Source organism: Eschrichtius robustus, chromosome 2 (genome assembly GCF_028021215.1).
Source record: "Eschrichtius robustus isolate mEscRob2 chromosome 2, mEscRob2.pri, whole genome shotgun sequence".
Lineage (NCBI taxonomy): Eukaryota > Metazoa > Chordata > Mammalia > Artiodactyla > Eschrichtiidae > Eschrichtius > Eschrichtius robustus.
In genome coordinates, this window is record NC_090825.1 from 91,126,204 (window position 1) to 91,152,190 (window position 25,987).

The window sequence follows — 25,987 nt, forward strand, 5'->3', positions numbered from 1 at the left end:
GTCTTGTTACCTGCAATGGGTCCTCATTCAACAGTGGATTATGTCATCACTAGTTGGAGGTATAAGTTACAAAAAACAAAGGGAACACAGAGTAGCTGAAAGTGGACAGTTTATTAGTGGCACCCAGCTCAGGCGATAACAGCCCTTATAATAATGTACATCTTGTTGCAAACTTATCCAATCTGGGCACCCTATAAGTGGACATCTGCTGGTATTTTGCCGTGCTAGACTGAATACTGGAATATAAGAAACCTCCTGCTCTACACTAATAAAACCAAATAAAAGACAATAGATTGAGTCAAAATTAACATTTAACAATTTCCATGCGAAACTGAAAGCTAAACTGCTCATTTCTCTTTCCCTATTGCAAGAAAAAAAAAGTAGCAGAGAAATCCAGCAGCTCAAAAATTATAGTCAATTTGGAAAAACATATTGGTGATTAATAAATTTCAAGTTAAGAACATAGGATCGTTTGTGCATTGCTTCTATCAGACCTTGAAACAAACTATTTTCAATCTAAAATTTGTGAGATTATTCACTATGGATATTATGGTGCTGCCACCTTTTGCTTTTTTTGAACATCATCTCCACACCAAAAAAAATAAAAATAAGTCAGCTCTACTTTTTCTACTTTATCAAAATGGGTCTGAAGAACTATGAGTTATGCTTTCTTTACACTCAGGAAAACACAGGAAAGTAAAACACAGATCACACCTTCATGCAATTGAACCACTATACAGTTTTGTGCTTTTTGTGGCCTATCTAGTAAATACTATTTCCAGAGCTCTCTTTACCCCATATTAACCAAAAAAAAGAAGAGAAAATGAAACAGTGGGAACAGTAATAATAACACATAAATAACACATTGAACACTGGAACAGATTTCAAGATGTGTACATGTACACAAATATAAATATAAACAAAGATTTGAACGGACACTGAGTTCCCTCAAGTTCTCATCTTAGATGTAAACTAGGTGGATAGTTCAAAAGCCAAAGACCATATGGAATGTTAAAATCATTTAGGAATGTTCATTTAATGCAGCCACAGAATCGAGGGACATATTATAGTCCATTCTAGTTATAAAATGACTCATCCAGACATTTAGATAAATCTATGAATGCATTTGTTCTAGTTCCAGACTGAAGTTACATCACAGTTGTGAATGCTTATGACGTAGTTATACTTTATGAGCTGAGTGACACATTTAAAACTCAAACATGTATAAAACATTCACTGAATTTGACTTTCTAGAGAGATGATTCTCTATTGGTCAGTATTGGATACCACCACCCATTTCACATAACCCAGAATACTGTCCAATCAATGTGGTGTCCCAGCACATATCTGGCAGTTTTTTACACTGTCTTATTCATTCATAAATGCTTTTAAGACTCCCAAAATAAAAGCCCATAAAGATATGAATATATTTTTAAAGATATCTACAAAATAATGCTATCCAGGTATCAAAACTGAATTGCATTTTACTATGATACCTATTCTTTTCTTACTTCTGATATTTTCAATAGGTAAAGTAGTACAAGTCAACTGACAATGAAGTTCATCTTTATAAAGTATAGAGAAGAGCTTTTTTTCTTTAGTCCAAGATATTGTTAAACTCATAGAGCATATGAGAAGTAAAACATTAATATTTAACTCCTCCCAAAATTAAAACTTTTACAGAATGTTCATAAAGCTCTAAAATAGGTGATTTTAACCTACCAGCATGAAGCTTGGCTTTCTCTAATTTCTAAGTAGCCAAAATATTCATACTGAGGCACTATTCAATTTCTTAAGAGTTTGTGTCAAAGAACTGTATCTACTTCTTGGTGGATTTCTGTCATACTCTCCATTCCTAGACATATCACCATACCAAACAATGTGCAAATAACTGTTTAGGAAAACTGAAATGCCCACTCTAGATAGCTATTTACTTTAGGAATAAAATAAACCAAAAACATCTCAAAATTTTCTACAGGCTATGCAGAAGACAGGAAAGGATGATTTTTACAGGCCATGCAGCTAAGAGAGAGAGTAGATTCAGGGAATATAATACTATAAGTTTAAACATATTATGCCTTTTGTAAGGCTTTTTGTAAATCACCATAGAAGTTGATTAAAGTGCTTGCCATGGCTGTATCTACTGCAGACTGGGGAATCATTCCACGCAGATCCGTCTGAATATAGCCTGTCAAAAGACTCCGGTTTGGACTGTCTTTAAGAGGAACACAAAACCAACCACAGGGATGGTTATATCCGCGAACAAATTCTGATCTCTTTTCACTCCAGTCAAGGCTTATCCCTACAAGGCAATTTAAAATGACACTATTAATAGCAATGACTGACATTATCTAAAACTCTCACTAAAAAATATTATCAGATTTCTTATTTACATATTTTTCTTCTTATCCATGTAGATGAAAATTAAGCCCCAAGAGTGACCGTGGAAGAATGAAAAGGATAATTACCAAGTGGAGTTCTGACAGAGGCTGGTAGATATGTAATGGGGAAAGTTCTAATCCCTTCAGAATAAATGGCATCATGTCATCTTGGTAACTCCTTGGAAACTACAAATCTTCTCTGTAGCAGCCAGGCCTCAAGGTACTAATAATGAAACCTGTGTACCACCACTGCTCCCGATAGGCACTACCATATCAAACTTTGGTTCTGGCTGGTTCAGATTAAACAGGTAGATGTGTACCTACAACTGCCAACTCAAATATATATTGTACATACAAAAATATTAATTTACCTATAGATATATTTTAGAAAGCAGGAGCCTTCTAACAGTATCTTTAATTTTGAAAAGAAAAATATTACACAGATCAAGGAAGGAAAAGTACTCTAACACATACCAAGCCTATTTTTTCTAAGTATATGACTAGAAGCTGTTTCTTGAGAGTGACTTAGAAGGAAACCCAACGACTAGATCCCTTTCTTAGAGGCAGTCATGCGTTCCATATTTGTTAGCTGTGACCTGAAGGATACTGTGTAATGGGGAACAAAAACTCATCAGAAAGACTGCAAAAACCTTCTCGATATCGTTATTTTAATCCCTAGGGTTTAGCATTTGCAAACAGAGCTTAGTGATTATAAAATAACTATGGGGACTTCCCTGGTGGCGCAGTGGTTAAGAATCTGCCTGCCAATGCAGGGGACACAGGTTCGATCCCTGGTCCGGGAGGATCCCACATGCTGCGGAGCAACTGAGCCTGTGTGCCACAACTACTGAGCCCGCATGCCACAACTACTGAAGCCCACGTGCCTAGAGCCCGAGCTCCGTAATAAGAGAAGCCACCGCAATGAGAAGCCCACGCACCGCAACAAAGAGCAGCCCCAGCTCGCCACAACTAGAGAAAGCCCGCGCACAGCAACGAAGACCCAACGCAGCCAAAAATAAATTAATTAATTAAAATGAATTTAAAAAAAAAATAACTATGAAAGTTGAAAATATATCTTGTGTAGAAAGAAACATCCAGCCTAGAAAACTCAAAATTTAAAACAAACCGAGAGAAAGTAAAAGGTTTTGAGACAATTACCACAGGATAAAAGCCCTTCTTTATAGTCCACAGTATAGGAGAAGTCAACAAACTCTCTTGGGGAAATTATATTCCAAAGCTGACCAGCAGTAGTATAACGCATCACACAGCAATTCTGAAAGAGAACAGGTAACAGCTGTTAGTACTATAGGAAACACATACATAGACTCATATATCATAAGTTAATCTTTAGTAAAAAATTAATACTCACTTAAAATGTGTTATAATAAATATTAATAACATTTCTTACAGTGATTCTGTCAGGTTTAGATCTCTATTCTATATCTCACGGCGACTGTATGGACTTGAAGAGGATATACAGTCAAAACACAGAGGTAAGTTACCCAGTATCCAAATCTCTGTTTCAATAGAGTCACCTCTTATCCTATATGATAAAAGTGGAAGCAGGAGGTGTAGACTGTAGGTGTATAAGATAAAATCCACAAGTACTTTGACTAAAACACCAAATGTGTCAATAAAGGAATTCAAACATGGCAAGGAATGAATTAATAAAAATAGACAAAAAAGAAAGCCACTTTGGTTACATAATTCTCTTAATGCCTAAGGTAGCATTTTTATCTTTGATTTTGGCTAAATATTAATGGAAAACCTACATACTATTACCTAGAAACCTGAATATGATGGTGGTATTTTCAGAATTTTAGATTTCAGAACCTCAGCAAAAGTTTTACAATTAAAGACACTGATGATTTTCTTAAGCAGCAAGGGTAAAGCTATTGCAGAAAACAAACTCAGTTCTGACTAACACTCATTAGTTAATATGAGGAAACTCAAGCTTTTTAAAAGGCAGCAAGCATTCCCCTGTGAGATCTTTGCCATGACTACTTATTCTCAAAGCAACAAATATAATGAATGCAAGTATACACACGTGTTCACGTGCACATGCGCACACATACACACTCACCCAAACACTCACACACACACCCACACACCCACACACACACACACACACAATCTGAAGCAACATTTCTAAACAAATACCTCTTCAAAGTACTCCAAAATATCCAATGAGGTCATTAAGCTGTCCCAATCCAAGCGACAGGGACCTGGGCGTATATGGTCTATTACACTATTGATGACATCGTCTATAACACCTTGGGCTTTGAAGCTGGAGAAAACATATTAAAGTCAAATGCTATTAGAATGAAAAATTTCAGCATGCTCTCACAGTTCAGAGCTCACATCAAAAAAAAAAATTTAATGAAGATCTTTTAAAAAGAGTAAATCCCGACTTTTCTGATAAATTAGGTTCTGTCAATTATTTCATCAGAATGTACTCTAAAACGTCCTCAAATCTAATAAGAGATCTGAAGGCTATCTTATGCATTATCATGAACATAGTAAAATACCTTCATGTTATGGTGTAGCCAAGAGCAGTCTGTAGAACACTGTAATGCTTCTATTTATTTCGTATGCTGTTCTTTTCTCAGCTATGCTCTAACGTGTTATTAGTATATGCATATTCTTACCCTAACTTTTAAAACCTTTTTATTAGGAATAGAAAAATAGGTCACCCAAGAATAGAATGTCCAGGATTGACTCATGAATAATATCAGAACTTGACATATTCTAAAGGTGGCATTACATACCAGTAGGAAAAAGATATACTAGTTCATAAATGGTGTTTGGATTCAATAGTTATCCTAACAGAGAGAATGAAAACTGAATTCTTACTTCACATCATTCAAAATAACTCCAGATAGACTAAATACCACTATGTAAAAGGTAAAAATTTTAAATTTTGAGAAAAATATACAAGTGACCATCTTTGTGACCTCAGGATACAGGGGTATTACTTGAATACATAAAACACACAAAAACACAAATTACACAAGATGGTTAAAATTAAAAACTTACATACCACAAATGACAAAATAAGTAATTTCTTTAAAAACTAGCCACAGAGTGGAAGAAGATAAGTGCAACACATATATACAGATATATACTTATTATAGAGGATATATGATTAATTCCTATGAAACAATGAGAAGAGGACAATCCAAACAAAAGATGGGCAAAGGACAAGATTGACCTGAAATGTCAATAAACTTAGAGAAGATGCTCAATTTCACTCATAATCAAGTAATTACTAGCAAGATACCATCTCATACCCCTGAAAATCTGGCAGAGATTAAAAACTTAATAATAACAAGTGTTGAATGGAAGGGAATGAGAACTCTCAAAGTGCTACCACCACTTTAGAGAGCAATTTGGCAACATGCAGTAAAGTGGGATGATGTATGTCCCTAACACACAGGCACATCCCAAGAATGATACATGTGTGTAGAAGGAGACATGTACCAAGAAGCTTACTGTAGAGAAGAATTGACAACAACCTGAAAATTCATCAGTAGGCAAACTTGCAGACACAGATAAACACATTGTGGTATATGACTACAGAAGTGAAAGACTAGATCAACATGTAACAACATGGGTAACTCTTGAAAACACAGTATTGAACAGAAAAAATTAAAGCATATTACTAAAACAAACACACACAGTCCAAGTGTGAAATAGGAATAATACACACAACTTCAAGACAGTAGTTATCTCTGGGGAGGAAAGAAAAGAGAGATAGATTGGCTTTAACTCCATCATTGTTTTCAGGAGTCTTTTTTCCCTTTTTTAAGCATCTGAAGCCTTTTTATCATTTTGTAAATCTCTCAAGCTCAAGCTTATATTATGTTCCATCCTAAGTCTGCTCTCCTGCCTGTGTTCTCTAACTTGGGGTGAGGGTGGGGGTAGGAGGTGGGTAATACAAATTAATTTGGGCACCAAATTAGAAATCTGGGATTCAATTTCGGCTCTTCTTTTTCTCTTAACCCCATTCCAATAGTCAGAACTAATAAGTCACCATGTTTCATCAAGATGATTTTCTAAACGTAAACTGCTTAGAACAATATCTGGTTTTCAATAAATGTTAGTTATCATCGCCATCATCATCATCACCACCACCACCATCACTATCATAAATCTCTTTCAAGTTCATTTGTCCTTTTCAACTCCCATGCTATGTCCTTAGTTTGGGAACTCTGTGTCCAACTCAACACTGCATCAGTTTCTAGCTCTTCTGATCATATAACTCTTTAAGAATCTGAAAAAAGCCACAGATCTCTTCCCAGGAATATACACATTGTCACAAAACTTTGTATACAATCTTAGGGACACTTCAAGAAGCTAGCCATGGACCCCCAGGATACAAGCTCTTCTCTAAACTTTCCATGCTCATTTCTGTCTTTCACAATCGTTATTAGAATAAATGCAAAATCCTCTGAGGACCTGGGAGGTATGGGTAGGGTTGAGCGGTAGATAAACGCAAAACTGAATTCCTTAGTTTAGAATTCAAAGATCCTTCAGACATCCTCTCCCCACCCCCATACTTAATGCTCCAGCTATACAAACACAACTTCAACTTCCCTAAATAAACTCCTTAAAGTGTTTCCCATCTGTGTGAACGCAGTAAGTGAAATTCTCTCTGCCTGGAATATGAATTTATCCTTCATTCCCTAAGAAATACCTATTCGTTCTTTAAGACTCTGCTCCAATATTAGCTCCCCTATGAAGTTTTTCCATATCACCGAGTATAGTGCTCCCTTGGCACTTTTTACACTTTTTCAACCCCAGCAGGGATTACTGATCTAAAGGATTAACTTCTACACTTGCTTACAATGTTTAATCCAGCTCCAGTTTCCCTGTCCTTCTCATAAATACTGTACAACTTATCTTCCTGGAAATGCTATCTTTGGTAATACACTTCCAAATACTCTGTATATAGTAAGTTCAGTCAACAGTTTCATTTTAAAAAGTGCTGAGTCCCAAGGATGTGACTATTCCACTCCAATTTCACATGGCAACTATCTCCTCTGGCTTTAAAAAACAATATTTTTTTACTGGTTAAAGGTATAATTCGTGTTCAACTATATGTAAAAATCAAAAAACAGAAATAAAAATCACACATAAAACTGCCATCTAGAGGTATATATTTTGTGTTAAATAAAACATTTTACTATATAAAAAATATATATTTAAAGTCAACCCATGATTGTGCTACATACAGTTTAGTATTCTGCTTTATTCACTTTTCATTGTATCTTGAGCATTTTATTATGTTTTTAAAGACTGTAAAATAGCACATTTTATAATTTAATCATTCCCCAACAATTGATTATTCAGGTTATTTGTAATTTCTAATATTTTAAGTAATACTGTGATGGAAGAGACAAGTTTAAATAACTATTAATTTTCCCATGATTTCTTCAAGATAAATTCTTAGAATAAAATATGCTACAGCACTGAATAAATGCAGAAAGAATATTAGAAGGGTCTTATACACCATAGTAAGAAATTAAGATTTTATCAGCTATCTGATATCATTATTTATGATCCCCTCACCACCAACTCTGTCCACCAGGGATATGGACATTTTAAAGGCTTTGAATTCATAACAGGATTTGCTTCTCAGAAAGTTTAACATCTTAAAGCAAAAGCCAAATTTTGCTAGCAATGATCATTCAGTGATCATGTGTGTAGGTGTGTATATATCTGAAGTTTAGCAATGTCCTAAGAGCTATGTAACACTACAGGAATTTACTTACAGATATCCATTAAATTCTTCTGAAGGTTTCCTCCAAATTGTTACATCTTTCTAGAAAAATAAAAACAGTGTATACTGATAATTACATAGGTGGAAACCTGGATATAAAACTGACAATTTCATAAACTCTACAGCATTAGCTTTTGCATGAAAATAAAACATAAGTACATATTCAAAGAAATACGCAAAAGTAATTTATACCATAAAATAATCCATACCTGAATTTCTTCTGTATCTGAAAGTAGTACACATCTTACTTAAATTACAGACCCCTACAATAGCTTTTCAATAGCTTAATGACACCCAAACACTGTAAAGATTCGGTGATGGCACTATCTCATTGGCCATTATTATTTGCTTCATTCCAATCTAATCTGTTTACCATTACTGACACATTTAGACTGACATAATAGAAATGTTAAATACTTCATTCTGAACTTGCTCACATCTCTTTTTAAAATTAAACAATTCAAATCTATTATGACAGTGCTACCTTGAATTAGTCCCTACATTTTTTTCCAGATCATTTCCCAAGACATTCTGAATAGCAGAATAGCCAGAGGACTTAACTGGAAGAGTCCTGGGTTCAAGGATTGGCTCTGTCAACGCTCAGGTATGTCATATTGGTAGAAAAAGAATACTAACTGGCCATTCTCACAGGCTTGTTAAAATATCTGAAACAGGGCTTCCCTGGTGGCGCAGTGGTTGAGAATCTGCCTGCCAATGCAGGGGACACGGGTTCGAGCCCTGGTCTGGGAAGATCCCACATGCCGCGGAGCAACTAGGCCCGTGAGCCACAATTACTGAGCCTGCGCGTCTGGAGCCTGTGCTCCGCAACAAGAGAGGCCACGATAGTGAGAGGCCCGCGCACCGCGATGAAGAGTGGCCCCCCACTTGCCGCAATTAGAAAAAGCCCTCGCACAGAAACGAAGACGCAACACAGCCATAAATAAATAAATAAATAAATAAACCCAAAGTTTAAAAAAAAAAAAAATATCTGAAACAATTTCAAATTATCCATTACTATACTTCCTTAAACTGACAATGACACATCTTATTTACTGACTTGAGAGGCTGCTCTTCACAATCTTGTTGACATGAGTCTATTCTTGTGTCCAATATCTGAAGAACTAATGAAAGCAGTGCAGGATTACTATGTTTCTTCCTTTGTGAGACAGTAAACCATCAACTTTATTAGCACGTTTATCTATCCCGCACATTGATCTAAAGTATGGTCCATATTTTTCTGTACCATTTTGAAAGTCATCCACCAGCTCATTAGACAGAAGATACACCCTCAAGCATAAGTAATTTAATTAATTTACCATTTTCTTAGCAACTCGCCACTTGTCATCTTCAAGGCTGTGGTACTGGATGAGAGTGTTTTTAAGTCTAGTCGCCAAAACAGCTGCATCAGGCAGGTCTTCCATTTGTTTCCCCTGTTACAGAGACTAAGATTATCATCAGCAAATACCAGAGTTACATGCAGTAGACCAGTGAGTCTCAAATCTGGCTTCATAAAAGAATCACCTGGGGAGTTGTAAAAGATACCTATACCCGGACCCCATCCTAGATCAACTAATCAGGATCCCTGAGGGTAAGACCTGGCCATAGGTTTTTTTTAAAAGCTTCCAAGGTGTGGAACACATAGGGATAAGAATTACATATCTTGAGTTATTAAAATCACTCATATAAAAAATCAAATACAATCCTATTTCCCTTTCTAATAAAATCTAGCCCAAAGGAATAAATTATAAAATTCCAGATAACTTAAAGAAAAAAATACTGCTTTTTCCAAAATACAAAAACAACACACAAGGCATAAACTCTTTTAAAATTCCTTAGAGATTCAGCCGTTGAAAATTTTCATTTTACCAGCCAACAGATATAGGACTAATTCTAGCAAAAAAATGACAAACACAATTGGAAACCTCCTCTTACATCCTTTAAGGATAGGGCTAGAGACCTCTGAAGAATTTCAAAAGTTTGAAGAACTCCATTGTCTTCAATATTTTATTTCACTTGATGAAGTGTCATAGGATTCAGTGAGGTATCTGTGTAACACAGGAGGTGATATGAAGACGTTAGAACCACCAGTACAGCATAAATAAGAGGTTTATAATTTTAAGGCAATAATTTTAACTATACAGAGAGTAAAGTACTATACCATTAATAATTCCAAAGGCATGTTATTGTTCAACAATACTTTAAAAGCGACATGATTACTAATCTTGAAAGATAATAAACTTAATATAATGAGGGATTCTATAATGTGATCATTTTAAAACATTGCTGCAAATCCTGTGACACACTTCCCATCAAGAGGGATTGACATATATACACTACTATGTATAAAATAGATAATTAATGAGAACCAACTGTATAGCACAGGGAACTCTACTCAGTGCTCTGTGGTGACCTAAATGGGAAGGAAATCCAAGGAAGAGGGGATATATGTATACGTGTGGCTGATTCACTTTGCTGTACAGCAGAAACTAACACAACATTGTAAAGCAACTATACTCCAATAAAAATAAAGTGAAAATAAATAAATAAAAAGCAACAAAGCATTTACAATGAAAAAAAAAAAGAGGTGCAGTCTGTGACGCTGCATGACCTCCGCAGCTAGGTTAGAAAATTCCATGCAGCCTCTGTACGTCTCTCTTAGAATAATCGCTCTGGGAGCCTCTGATCAACATGTAAGCATACAAGGAATCTGGTTATCCTGAGGCTGATATGTGGAAAGGCCCAGGTGGAAAGAAGAGGAAGGGAGGGAAAAAAGGAGAGGGAAAGACAGAGACAGAGACAGACGGACAGACAGACAGACAGACACACACACACGGATCCAAAATCTCACATCCAGAAGCCTATTTAGCGCTTCACACCTAATGGGCATCTCTTGCTTCCCCAGTCTTCCTTCAATTTGCCTCAGTCTTCCTCATCTTAATAATTTTACTATTAAAATGATAATTGAGCCAGTTGCTCAATGTCAAAAGCCTTGGAATCACACTTAATAGGTATTAGGAGATTCACCACATACCTTTGCCTACAATGCTCTTCTCCTACTGGTTTTCTTTCTGTCCCTTAAATACATCAAGCTTGTCACTGACTTTGGGCCTTTGTACTTACTATTATTTCTCTACCTGGATTAGTAGATCCCAAATCTGAGCATGACTAATAACAACCTGTAATAATAATTTCAGTTTAAACCTCCTGTCCTTAATACAACCTTCCCCAAATCACTATTATACCCTTCTTTTATTTTCTTCATAGTGCATCACTATGTGAAATTAACTTGTTTATTTATTGATGTACTATATTCTACTCTTTGACTACCATGTCCCCAACTAATAGAGTGGCTGTCCCATGTCTGCCTTTTTCACTACTATATCCCCACCAACTAGAACACTGCCTGGAACACAGTAGGCCCTTAATATTTGTTGAAGTGTGTTTGCTTCAAAACATGATTTATTTGGTCTTAACTTCTCTCCTTTTGGTACCATGGTACTCTCCAGTAAAAGGCTAAAGAATAAAAAGGCTTTGGGAGAAAGCTGTCCATTTACAGAATCATGAAGTTACTACTAAAAAGGAGATCAAGAAAAGATGTAAGTGAAATATCAAGGCTCACACCTCTATGGGAATAAGGATGCAATTCTTACTACAAATGCATACATCAGAATCATGTTGTTATAATTTGTAATAGTTGTTAATGTTGACAAAGACTCTCTCCTTGGTCGGGCTCCCTCTGAGTCCTCATTTTTTTTTTTTTTTTTTTTGACAGCATCAGGTCTTAGTTGTGGCATGCAGAATCTTCAGTAGTGGTGCGGGCTCTTCATTGCGGCATGCGGGCTTCTCTCTACTTGGGGCGCGCAGGCTCCAGAGCACGCAGGCTCAGTAGTTGCAGCACGCAGGCTCTCTAGTTGTGAGGCACGGGCTCTAGAGCACATGGGCTTAGTTGCCTCATGGCATGTGGGATCTTAGTTCCCCGACCAAGGATCAAACCTGCGTCCCCTGCATTGGAAGGCAGATTCTTAACCACCGGACCACCAGGGAAGTCTCCTCTGAGTCCTCTCTGTGACTAGGCCTAGCTCTTGGGCTTGTCCTTGGACCCCTTAGTCTAGCTTTAGCAAGAATCCTGCTGAGTCAGTTTAGTGAAAATCCCCTACCCTCAAATTTCCTTATCCCACCCTCAATCTTATCCCCCTGGCCTGCCTTCAGCAAGAATCCTGTCAAGCTGGTTTAAGGTGAATCCCCCTTCCTCTAATGTTTCCTCTTAGTAATTTTCATTCACTGACACCCACCCTGATCCTTGGCTATACATCCCTACGTGCCCTTGTTGTATTCAGAATGAAGCCTAGTTCTATACCAAGGTTTCTTTTCCACTATTGCAATAGTTATTGAATAAGATTTGCCTTTACCACTTTCATGTGTGTCTGCCTCTGGTTTTCTGTGACACCGTTTTTGGATAGTAGATTTCACGGTCCACAGCCAGATAGTCCGATTCAGTGGATCTGTTCTGGAATAGGCCCCAGAAATCTAGGTCCTATAAAAAGCCTCACTGATCATTCTTTTATCCAGTCAGGAGTGACAACCACTAATCTAAAATCTAAAGTGACAAAAATAAGTCAGTGCTATAGTCAATATTTAACCAGCACAAAGCAGAACATAAAAGCCATTAAACATGATAAACACCAAAATGATATAAGGGGATTCAAGATGGCGGAAGAGTAAGACGTGGAGATCACCTTCCTCCCCACAAATACATCAGAAATACATCTACATGTGGAACAACTCCTACAGAACACCTACTGAACGCTGGCAGAAGACCTCAGACTTCCCAAAAGGCAAGAAACTCCCCACGTACCTGGGTAGGGAAAAAGAAAAAAGAAAAACCAGGGATAAAATAATAGGGACGGGACCTGCACCAGTGGGAGGGAGCTGGGAAGGAGGAAAGGTTTCCACACACTAGGAAGCCACTTCGCGGGCGGAGACTGCAGGTGGCGTAGGGGGGAAGCTTCGGAGCCACGGAGGAGAGCGCAGCAACGGGGGTGCGGAGGGCAAAGCGGAGAGATTCCCGCACAGAAGATTGGTGCCGACCAGCACCCACCAGCCCAAGAGGCTTGTCTGCTCACCCGCCGGGGCGGGCGGGGGCTGGAAGCTGAGGCTCGGACTTCGGAGGTCGGATCCCAGGGAGAGGACTGGGGTTGGCTGCGTGATCACAGCCTGAAGGGGGCTAGTGCGCCACAGCTAGCCGGGAGGGAGTCCGGGAAAAAGTCTGGACCTGCCTAAGAGGCAAGAGACTTTTTCTTGCTGCTTTGTTTCCTGGTGCACGAGGAGAGGGGGTTAAGAGCGCCACTTAAAGGACCTCCAGAGATGGGCGCGAGCCGCGGCGATCAGTGCGGACCCCAGAGACGGGCATGAGACCCTAGGGCTGCTACTGCAGCCACCAAGAAGCCTGTGTGCAAGCACAGGTCACTATCCACATCGCCCCTCCCGGGAGCCTGTGCAGCCTGCCACTGCCAGGGTCCCGTGTTCCAGGAACAACTTCCCTGGGAGAACACACGGCGTGCCTCAGGCTGTTGCAATATCATGCCGGCCTCTGCAGCCGCAGGCTCGCCCCGCATCCATACCCCTCCCTCCCCCCCGGCCTGAGTGAGCCACAGCCCCCGAAGCAGCTGCTCCTTTAACCCCGTCCTGTGTGAGCGAAGAACAGACGCCCTCAGGCGACCTACACACAGAGGCGGGGCCAAATCCAAAGCTGAACCCCGGGAGCTGTGCGAACAAAGAACAGAAAGGGAAATCTCTCCCAGCAGCCTCAGGAGCAGCGGATTAAATCTCCACAATCAACTTGATGTACCTGCATCTGTTGAATACCTGAAGAGACAACGAATCATCCCAAATTGAGGAGGTGGACTTTGGGAGCAAGATATATTATTTTTTCCCCTTTTCCTCTTTTTGTGAGTGTGTATGTGTATGCTTCTGTGTGAGATTTTGTCTGTATAGCTTTGCTTTTACCATTTGTCATAGGGTTCTGTCTGTCCGGTTTTTTTTTTTTTCTTTTTTTTTAGTATAGTTTTTAGTGCTTGTTATCATTGGTGGATTTGTTTTTTGGTTTGGTTGCTCTCTTCTTTTTTTTTATTACTTTAAAAAATTTTTTTAATAATTATTTTTTATTTTAATAACTTTATTTTAGTTTATTTTATTTTATCTTTTTCTTTTTTCTTTCTTTTTTTCTCCCTTTTATTGTGAGCTGTGTGGATAACAGGCTCTTGGTGCTCTGGCCAGGCATCAGGGCTGTGCCTCTGAGGTGGGAGAGCCAAGTTCAGAACACTGGTCCACCAGAGACCTCCCAGCTCCACATAATATCAAATGGCAAAAATCTGCCAGAGATCTCCATCTCAACGCCAAGACCCAGCTCCACTCAATGACCAGCAATCTACATTGCTGGACACCCTATGCCAAACAACTAGCAAGACAGGAACACAACCCCACCCATTAGCAGAGAGGCTGCTTAAAATCATAATAAGGTCACCGACACCCCAAAACACACCACCAGACATGAACCTGCCCACCAGAAAGACAAGATGCAGCCTCATCTTCCAGAACACAGGCACTAGTCTCCTCCACCAGGAAGCCTACACAACACACTGAACCAACCTTAGCCACTTGGGGCAGACACCAAAAACAACAGGAACTATGAACCTGCAGCCTGAGAAAAGGAGACCCCAAACACAGTAAGTTAAGCAAAATGAGAAGACAGAGAAACACAGCAGATGAAGGAGCAAGGTAAAAACCCACCAGACCTAACCAATGAAGAGGAAATAGGCAGCCTACCTGAAAAAGAATTCAGAATAATGATAGTAAAGATGATCGAAAGTCTTGGAAATAGAAAGGAGAAATTAGAAGAAACGTTTAACAAGGACCTAGAAGAACTAAAGATCAAACAAACAATGATGAACAACACAATAAATGAAATCAAAAATTCTCTAGAAGGGATCAATAGGCAGAAGAATGGATAAGTGACCTGGAAGATAAAATAGTGGAAATAACTACTGCAGAGCAGAATAAAGAAAAAAGAATGAAAAGAATTGAGGACAGTCTCAGAGACCTCTGGGACAACATTAAATGCACCAACATACGAATTATAGGGGTCCCAGAAGAAGAAGAGAAAAAGAAAAGGACTGAGAAAATATTTGAAGAGATTATAGTTAAAAACTTCCCTAATATGGGAAAGGAAACAGTTACTCAAGTCCAGGAAGCACAGAGAGTCCCATACAGGATAAATCCAAGGAGAAACACACCAAGACACATATTAATCAAACTATCAAAAATTAAATACAAAGAAAAAATATTAAAAGCAGCAAGGGAAAAACAACAAATAACACACAAGGGAATCCCCATAAGGTTAACAGCTGATCTTTCAGCAGAAACTCTGCAAGCCAGAAGGGAGTGGCAGGACATATTTAAAGTGATGAAAGGAGAAAAATCTACAATCAAGATTACTTGGGGCTTCCCTGGTGGCACAGTGGTTGGGAATCTGCCTGCCAATGCAGGGGACACGGGTTCGAGCCCTGGTCTGGGAGGATCCCACATGCCGCGGAGCAACTGGGCCCGTGAGCCACAACTACTGAGCCTGCGCGTCTGGAGCCTGTGCTCCGCAACAAGAGAGGCCACGATAGTGAGAGGCCCGCGCACCGCGATGAAGAGTGGGCCCCGCTCGCCGCAACCAGAGAAAGCCCTCGCACAGAAACGAAGACCCAACACAGCCAAAAATAAATAAATAAATTAATTAATTTAAAAAAAAAAAAAAAAGATTACTCTACCCAGCAAGGATCTAATTCAGATCAGACAGAGAAATTAAAACCTTTACAGACAAGCAAAACCTAAGAATATTCAGCACCACCAAACCAGCTTTACAACAAATGCTGAAGGAACTTCTCCAGGCAGGAAACACAAGAGAAGGAAAAGACCTACAATAACAAACCCAAAACAATTAAGAAAATGGTAATAGGAACATACATATCGATAATTACCTTAAATGTAAATTGATTAAATGCTCCAACCAAAAGACACAGACTGGCTGAATGGATACAAAAACAAGACCCATATATATGCTGTCTACAAGAGACCCACTTCAGACCTAGGGACACATACAGACTGAAAGTGAGGGGATGGAAAAAGATATTCCATGCAAATGGAAATCAAAAGAAAGCTGGAGTAGCAATTCTCATATCAGACAAAATAGACTTTAAAACAAAGACTATTACAAGAGACAAAGAAGGACACTACATAATGATTAAGGGATCAATCCAAGAAGAAGATATAACAATTGTAAATATTGAGGAGCACCTCAATACATAAGGCAAATACTAACAGCCATAAAATGGGAAATCAACAGTAACACAGTCATAGTAGGGGACTTTAACACCCCACTTTCACCAATGGACAGATCATCCAAAATGAAAATAAATGACGAAAAACAAGCTTTAAATGATACATTAAACAAGATGGACTTAATTGATATTTATAGGACATTCCACCCAAAAACAACAGAATATACTTTCTTCTCAAGGGCTCATGGAACATTCTCCACAATAGATCATATCTTGGGTCACAAATCAAGCCTTGGTAAATTTAAGAAAATTGAAATCATATTAATAATCTTTTCTGACCACAACACTATGAGACTAGATATCAATTACAGGGAAAAAAATCTGTAAAAAATACAAACACATGGAGGCTAAACAATACACTACTTAATAACCAAGAGATCACTGAAGAAATCAAAGAGGAAATCAAAAACTACCTAGAAACAAATAACAATGAAACAAAATGACCCAAAACCTATGGGATGCAGCAAAAGCAGTTCTAAGAGGGAAGTTTATAGCAATACAATCCTACCTTAAGAAATAAGAAACATCTCAAATAAAAAACCTAACCTTACACCTAAAGCAATTAGAGAAAGAAGAACAAAAAAACCCCAAAGTTAGCAGAAGGAAAGAAATCATAAAGATCAGATCAGAAATAAATGAAAAAGAAATGAAGGAAACAATAGCAAAGATTAATAAACTAAAAGCTGGTTCTTTGAGAAGATAAACAAAATTGATAAGCCATTAGCCAGACTCATCAAGAGAAAAAGGGAGAAGACTCAAACAATAGAATTAGAAATGAAAAAGGAGAAGTTACAACTGACACTGCAGAAATAGAAAGGATCATGAGAGATTACTACAAGCAACTGTATGCCAATAAAATGGACAACCTGGAAGAAATGGACAAATTCTTAGAAACGCACAACCTTCCAAGACTGAACCAGGAAGAAATAGAAAATATAAACAGACCAATCACAAGCACTGAAATTGAAACTGTGATTAAACATCTTCCAATAAACAAAAGCCCAGGACCAGATGGCTTCACAGGCAAATTCTATCATACATTTAGAGAAGAGCTAACACCTATCCTTCTCAAACTCTTCCAAAATATAGCAGAGGGAGGAACACTCCCAAACTCATTCTACAAGGCCACCATCACCCTGAGACCAAAACCAGACAAAGATGTCACAAAGAAAGAAAACTACAGGCCAATATCACTGATGAACATAGATGCAAAAATCCTCAACAAAATACTAGCAAACCGAATCCAACAGCACATTAAAAGGATCATACACCATGATCAAGTGGGGTTTATCCCAGGAATGCAAGGTTTCTTCAATATATGCAAATCAATCAATGTGACACACCATATTAACAAACTGAAGGAGAAAAACGATATGATCATCTCAATAGATGCAGAGAAAGCTTTCGACAAAATTCAACACCCATTTATGATAAAAAAACCCTCCAGAAAGTAGGCATAGAGGGAACTTACCTCAACATAATAAAGGCCATATATGACAAACCCACAGCCAACATCATTCTCAATGGTGAAAAACTGAAACCATTTCCACTAAGATCAGGAACAAGACAAGGTTGCCCACTCTCACCACTATTATTCAACATAGTTTTGGAAGTGTTAGCCACAGCAATCAGAGAAGAAAAAGAAATAAAAGGAATCCAAATCGGAAAAGAAGAAGTAAAGCTGTCACTGTTTGCAGATGACATGATACTATACATAGAGAATCCTAAAGATGCTACCAGAAAACTACTAGAGCTAATCAATGAATTTGGTAAAGTAGCAGGATAAAAAATTAATGCACAGAAATCTCTTGCATTCCTATACACTAATGATGAAAAATCTGAACGTGAAATTAAGGAAACACTCCCATTTACCACTGCAATGAAAAGAATAAAATACCTAGGAATAAACCTACCTAGGGAGACAATAGACCTGTATGCAGAAAACTATAAAACACTGATGAAAGAAATTAAAGATGATACAAATAGATGGAGAGATATACCATGTTCTTGGATTAGAAGAATCAACATTGTGAAAATGACTCTACTACCCAAAGCAATCTACAGATTCAATGCAATCCCTATCAAACTACCACTGGCATTTTTCACAGAACTAGAACAAAAAATTTCACAATTTGTATGGAAACACAAAAGACCCCAAATAGCCAAAGCAATCTTGAGAAAGAAAAACAGAGCTGGAGGAATCAGGCTCCCTGACTTCAGACTGTACTACAAAGCTACAGTAATCAAGACAGTATGGTACTGGCACAAAAACAGAAATATAGATCAATGGAACAGGATAGAAAGCCCAGAGATAAACCCACGCACATATGGTCACCTTATCTTTGATAAAGAAGGCAAGAATATACAATGGAGAAAAGACAGCCTCTTCAATAAGTGGTTCTGGGAAAACTGGACAGCTACATTTAAAAGAATGAAATTAGAACACTCCCTAAAACCATACACAAAAATAAACTCAAAATGGATTAAAGACCTAAATGTAAGGCCAGACACTATCAAACTCTTAGAGGAAAACATAGGCAGAACACTCTATGACGTAAATCACAGCAAGATCCTTTTTGACCTACCTCCTAGAGAAATGGGAATAAAAACAAAAATAAACAAATGGGACCTAATGAAACTTAAAAGCTTTTGCACAGCAAAGGAAACCATAAACAAGACAAAAAGACAACCCTCAGAATGGGAGAAAATATTTGCAAATGAAGCAACGGACAAAGGATTAATCTCCAAAATTTACAAGCAGCTCATTCAGCTCAATATCAAAAAAACAAACAACTTAATCCAAAAATGGGCAGAAGACCTAAATAGACATTTCTCCAAAGAAAATATACAGATTTCCAGCAAACACATGAAAGAATGCTCAACATCATTAATCATGAGAGAAATGCAAATCAAAACTACAATGAGGTATCATCTCACACCGGTCAGAATGGCCATCATCAAAAAATCTACAAACAATAAATGCTGGAGAGGGTGTGGAGAAAAGGGAACCCTCTTGCACTGTTGGTGGGAATGTAAATTGATACAGCCACTATGGAGAACAGTATGGAGGTTCCTTAAAAAACTAAAAATAGAACTACCATATGACCCAGCAATCCCACTACTGGGCATATACCCTGAGAAATCCATAATTCAAAGAGTCATGTACCACAATGTTCATTGCAGCTCTATTTACAATTGCCAGGACATGGAAGCAACCTACGTGTCCATCGACAGATGAATGGATAAAGAAGATGTGGCACATATATACAATGGAATATCACTCAGCCATAAAAAGAAATGAAACTGAGTTATTTGTAGTGAGGTGGATGGACCTAGAGTCTGTCATACAGAGTGAAGTAAGTCAGAAAGAGAAAAACAAATACCATATGCTAACACATATATATGGAATCTAAAAAAAAAAAAAAAAAATGGTCATGAAGAACCTGGGGCAAGATGGGAATAAAGACACAGACCTACTAGAGAATTGACTTGAGGATACGGGGATGGCGAAGGGTAAGCTGGGACGAAGTAAGAGAGTGCCATGGACATATATACACTACCACATATAAAATAGATAGCTAGTGCGAAGCAGCCGCATAGCACAGGAAGATGAGCTCAGTGCTTTGTGACCACCTAGAGGGGTGGGATAGGGAGGGTGGGAGGGAGGGAGATGCAAGAGGGAAGAGATATGGGGATATATGTATATGTATAGCTGATTCACTTTGTTATAAAGCAGAAACTAACACACCATTGTAAAGCAATTATACTCCAATAAAGATGTTTAAAAAAAAGAGTAAATACTGCAAACAAATAATGCTGAAAAAAATTAAGAAAAAAGATATGAAATGGAAAAAAATAAAATGATACAGAAGTTCAGGGAAGAAAAAAAAAACTTTTCCTCTATTCCCTTATGCTCTGTCCCTGAGACCTGCAATTAAATTGACAAAAGATAGATTAACAGAAAAAAAGGCAAAGTTTACTTGATGTCAATATTTAAATTTTTTATGCAAAGAGGCTTTCATAGAAAATAACTGGAGACCCAGAGAAGCTTATATACCCGGAGCTTATACACCATCTTAAAGGGTGATAAACTCTGGAGAAATGACAAGACAAGGGAAAAGGGGTTTGAGCTTCTAGGGGTGGTAAATTATGGCAAGATAAATATATGGGAAGAAACTAATAAAAGGTAAAGGCAAAAAAAAAAAAAAAAGGTAAAGGCTATTTTAGTGAAGTTTGTTTGTGTAGACCATCTCAGTGCCAACTTTCTATCTCCAGTGATAGCAGTTATTCTCCTGGTACAGGAGAGAGGAGAGGGAAGACCTTCACCAAAGGATATTTATGTCTCATTTTTAGGCAGATAGTGGAAGGAAAAATAGTTCTTTCCATGTTTGCTGCTTCTTAATTGCCTTCAGCTCAAAGTAACCTTTATTCTGAAGTGGCATGTTTTGGGGTGGCATATCCATTCAGAAACATGGGAAAGTATATATAGAAAATTCAGTAATATAGAATTTTGGATCTATGAAAGTGATGTGAAATATTTAATAATTACAGATCCTACCCATAAGAAGTGCATTAGCTCATTTAAAAAGTCTGCCAGTCAGGAATAGATCCCATTTCCACTCAAGAGACTGCCAACTTGATAGCCAGTATGACCTTATTTAAGGGTATGTTATAAACAAACACAAGTTCTTAGAGAGGACTTGCAAAAGAAATTTAATTTATCCATTACTAAGGATCATTATGATTACACAACATTCTTTAAATCCAAAGGTCACCTGCCAGGTTCCTGTGGCTAAAAGATAAGAGTATTTTCAAAACTCTTTGATAGAAATCAAAGATGAAGTGGAAAGTTACTGTTAGCATAGACAACATTACCTTTAGGTAAATCTAGCATACAAAAAGTAAGCAATAAAAACTACCTATAAAGATGAGAATCTGAAACTTTAAGGTGTTTACCTTAGCTATCATTCACTCTTACTGGTTAGAATAAAATCCAAACTCCCTAATATGGCTTATGGGCCCTTTTATATTTTGGCCAAGCTCATTGCCTAATTTCTGCTCTTCTTTCCTGGACCCCTCTTAAGACTATGTTAGCTTCCCCGCCAATGTTAAAAACTCCTATTAATGAGCCTCTCTAGTGGTGGTGGAGTAGGAGGTAGGAAAGGAAGAAAATAAAGTTAAGTATAAACTTGGAAATCTCTCTTTTAGCCCAGTGAAGTATTTAACCAGGCAGTTAATCTTGATGAAAAAAATCCATGCAAGGGTTAAGTCCAAAAGGGAATAACAGTTACTTTCTAAACTGATCATCTGTGTTTAGACAGGCAAGACAGAGAATTTCTCAAGAACCAAGATGGGGTGGGAATGGGGGAACAATACTGGGGTTATCAAGGTCTTGGTGCTCTCTTAATATAATAGGGCACTCACATTAATTGAAAAGAAAGCATGCAATATGCCCTATTGCAATCTCTGTCTGTGGAGAATGTCAGGAAATGTTTTAAATACCATTCTGAACTCCCTCTTTCCTTTATTCTCCTTCCTGACCTTATAACAGGAAACTCTCCAACTCCAACACTTACAGGTCAGAGAAAACAGGTACCACTTAAGTGTATCGGAATCTAACAGCTCCATAAAAAGGTTATATACTCTTGACAATTCTATAGCCAGGTGCTGAGTAATGTCCACCTTTTTTCTTTCTTACTCTAAACTAACCGTTTTGGTCACATTTTCTATGTTTATGTTTTTGAAGTGATTACTAGTGTAGGCAGTTGCTGCCACCATTGAGTGGGCAGCCTTCACAGGTTAAAAAATTTTCTTGAGGCCATCCATCTATCAGCACCACAGTCTTTGACCAATACAATTTTAATTTTTGTCAAATGTCAGTGAAATGGCCATAGGTTTTAATTAACTATGGAATATAATAAACATTTTAACCTCTAATAAAAAGTGAATGCCATAAAAATCCGTCTGTACTTACGTAGTATGATTAAGTCAGAATTCACATATTAAAGAAACTCATATCAGAATCGTTTTACCTTCCATTACCTGCTTGATATGTTTCATGTATGTGAATAGCTTCAATTTAACATGCCACAGATCTTCCCCAAGATGTGCAAACCAAGGCCTTGTAAATTAAATTATATTTTCTACCTAACATAAAAATTTCAGCACAGGCTTAATTGCCAATCAATTTTGAATTAGTAATTTAGCTTTTCCAATTAGTCAAGTATGGTAGTTTCTCATTTTTGAGACTGGCTGTAGCAGGAATGCAACAGGGTAAGTCTTCATCTGCAATGTGACTGATGATACTCCGATGCAGTGCTCACTTTGGCTTATTTTAGGACAAGCTTTACAACACCAATGAGACTTTTACAACACTTAAGACAATATTAATTTCTAATAATGTCACAGCTTTAAGTTTGAGTCCAAGTTAATGTTCAAGCTCCTAATGCTCTAATCCTTTATTTAAAAAAATAATAATAGCTAACATTTATTGATCATTTACTACGTGATCAGTCCTTCTGGCCACTTCAAATTGTATTATTTCATTTAATCCTAATAAATAACCTTAAGAGCCCATCCTATTATTGTCTCTATTTTACAGAAAGGGAAAGTATCAACACGGAGGTTAAGTCACTTGTCCAAGATCACACAGCCCATAAATGATGGAGCCAGAATTCCAACCCAGGACCTCTGCCTCCAGAGACTAAAGGTCTATTCTGTAAAACACTGGAAGCTGATCAAAGGCTGCAAGAGACTCTAAAATTCTGACATCATGTTGAATTTACCGTATTTTGTCTTGGCTGCTGAACCTAAAAAATCTCAGGTAATCTTTCTTAATTGTAAATTAGGGATAACAGCAACATTAATTTATTGAGGAATTGCAAGAGTTAATATATTTAGTACCGAACTTGGAAGATAGTAAGCACTCGGAAAACACTGCCTCTTAACAACACAGCTCCGTCAAAACCTGGTGTGAGGGAATGGACCTTCTGTTGTCTGTGCACCTACTAAGAACCAGGGAGCACTGTGCCCATCACAGAACGGTATCTCAATGAATCTTCACCCAGGCCCCCCGAAGCGAGGTTATTACCGCCCTTTCCCCATTTAACAGATGAAGTAACTTAGGCCTAATCGGCGTCCTAACGCTGGTGAACTGGGTTGAGGAGGAGAGGGGCAAGCCCTGGGATCCAACCAGCGCGACCCTTACCCTCAGTTTTCTCTTACCTGTGAGGTCCACACGCGTCCGGACGCCGGTTCCGCCATCCTGGACCTCCACGGCGGCTTCCTTCGCCCACTGCCCGGAGCAGCTCCGGGAAGACGCCCCTGTGGCCCCGCCTCCAGGCGGCCTCACCTCCGTGCTTCTACTCAAGGCTACTTGAGGTGAAGCGAGGAGTGCGACGGAGATAAGGCGCGCCAGGTAGACAGGAAACTCACGCTTTCTGCAATACTAGCTCTACAGCGCTCTCGGCTTCCCCGCCCGCCGAGGCCTCTGGGGGCAGCAGCCAATGGTCGCCAAGCCACTGCCAGTTGCAGCCAATTGGAAGGCATCAAGCCTTCCGGGGCAGGCGGGCCGAACCCAGCAACCACGCCCCCGGCTCGAACACTGGCCTCCGGGGTGGGTAGCGGCAAAAGTTGGCAGAAGCAACGTGTGTTTGCAGGGATTGGCTGGCGGGGCAGCGTGCGGAGCGCTGATTGGTCGCCGAGAGATGGAGTGATTCCGCGTCGGGTGAGAGTTGACGGTCGCCGGACCACCTGCGTGTGTGGAGTCGCCCGTGGGTTTGGCTCTGGAAGGGTGCCCAGTGGCCAATTAATTCTGAAAGAGTTTCGCGTGGCAGTAAATCCAGCTGGGAGAATACGAACGCGAAGAGGGAGTGAATGACGACGGTGAGGGACAAGGCTGGCTTAAATTCGCTGTGAAGATCTAGTATCCCGCGCCTGCATTGCCCCTCCCAAGGCCATAAGTCAAATAAGAAATGAGGAAAAAAAAAAGTGCACCCGTTCGAGGATGACCGGCTCTTCGGCTTCCTGCCGCCTCCCGTGACTCAAAGCTGAGAGTACTATACGAGAAAACATGTAAACAAAGTCACTGCCACAGTGTGAATTGATCTTTCGCCAAATGTTTATGCTCCGATATGGGAGTTCAGAGGACAACCTTTTAAGTAGGGAAGAGTTGGGGTGCGCAGGTGGCTTTAGCAGCCTCACAAAGTGTGCTGGTTTTCATCTATTTGAAGGTGAGTGACATTTATACCAGTGTCTGTGAAGTCACCCATCTGATAGGATGCTTGGCAAATCTGAATACTAAAAATCTGGTGTTTGCAAATTACATATACCAGGATACGTAGTTTGAGAACCAAGAATAGGAAGGAATGCAAGGCTACACCATTAGGCATTTTTGATAGACTTGCGCTGAGAATAAGCAATACTTAATAAAAATTTTAATTAGCATCACTAAATGAATCACCAAACACCACTTGCTAGTTATTATTGGCAGATTTTAAAAATCTTACCTCATTGTTTATATATAAAAGGAATAATAATTTGGTGATTACTTTTCCGTTATCTTATATGTATTCATCTGTAAAACACACCTACCTTGGGGGGCTGTGTGGAGTTAATGAGATATAAAGTATGTAAAACTTTAACCAAAGCACATTTCCATGACTATCTCAAGGTATTTTCCGTACATACATGCAAACAAGAACCACGATAATTGGCCAATAATAACTAGCAAGTGAATGGAGCCCCAGGCATAGATCGTTAAGGCAGATTACGTAATTTCTGAGTAGCTGAACTGGAATTTGGTCCAGGTCTTCTGGATTCTGAAACTGGGGCTCTTAACCCCCATGAAACTCATAATGTGTTTCACAGGCTGTTAGGCACATACCTGTGCACAGCAGGCGGACCAGAAATGAAAGTCCTAATCCCTGCCTGGAAGGTTTACACAGTTAAATGGTGGAGAGGAACAAGTCCACTTAACCATTTCAGAAAAGTAGAAGATTAGTATCTCTCATTATTAGACTTGAGCTGGGTACATTGCTCAGTAGCTTTGCATATTCTCTTACAGAATCTGGTAGAATATGTTTAAAAGAAAATCAACTTGACTTTTTTTTTGAAAGGGGTTGCTGCATAAAGTCATACATCACACTTACTCCTGTAGGGAGGTTTTGTTTCTTTGCCCTTTGCTCTTCATCTTTTGCCTTGTTTTTCTTGGTTAGAAAGAAGTTGGGCTAATTCAAAACCCCTCTGTGTCTATCAAAGTGGAATGCTACTAAAAGCAAAACTGCAGGTTCAGAAAAAATTAAATAATATTATCTGAAGCTATTATTGAGGACCATGAACCAGGCACAGTGCTAAGCATTTTACATGTATTAACTCATTTAATCCTGATAACCTCATAAGGTATGCATTATTATTATTATCCTCACAAGAGAACAGTAATA

At 38.6% G+C, this 25,987-nt stretch overlaps 1 protein-coding gene across 1 annotated transcript; it reads right to left on the reverse strand.

Annotated features, from left to right (window-relative positions):
* Positions 1-96: 96 nt before the first annotated feature.
* Positions 97-24,020, reverse strand: STARD4 (StAR related lipid transfer domain containing 4). Its single transcript, XM_068534086.1, has 6 exons — positions 23,772-24,020; positions 9,480-9,593; positions 8,156-8,205; positions 4,542-4,668; positions 3,540-3,654; positions 97-2,302 (listed from the first exon to the last, which is right to left on the reverse strand). The coding sequence occupies exons 1-6, from the start codon at positions 23,808-23,810 to the stop codon at positions 2,073-2,075; spliced, it is 675 nt and encodes a 224-aa protein (XP_068390187.1). The 5' UTR covers positions 23,811-24,020; the 3' UTR covers positions 97-2,072.
* Positions 24,021-25,987: the final 1,967 nt, after the last annotated feature.

What these genes read in the sequence shown, in the direction of transcription:
- STARD4 (XM_068534086.1), bottom strand. Translation starts at nt 23,810, where the DNA reads ATGGCGGAACCGGCGTCCGGACGCGTGTGGACCTCACAG. An exon ending in GACGCGTGTGGACCTCACAG is followed by an intron (nt 9,594 to 23,771) that starts GTAAGAGAAAAC and finishes TCTCTGTAACAG; the next exon opens with GGGAAACAAATGGAAGACCT. An exon ending in GGCGAGTTGCTAAGAAAATG is followed by an intron (nt 8,206 to 9,479) that starts GTAAATTAATTA and finishes TTATTTTTCTAG; the next exon opens with AAAGATGTAACAATTTGGAG.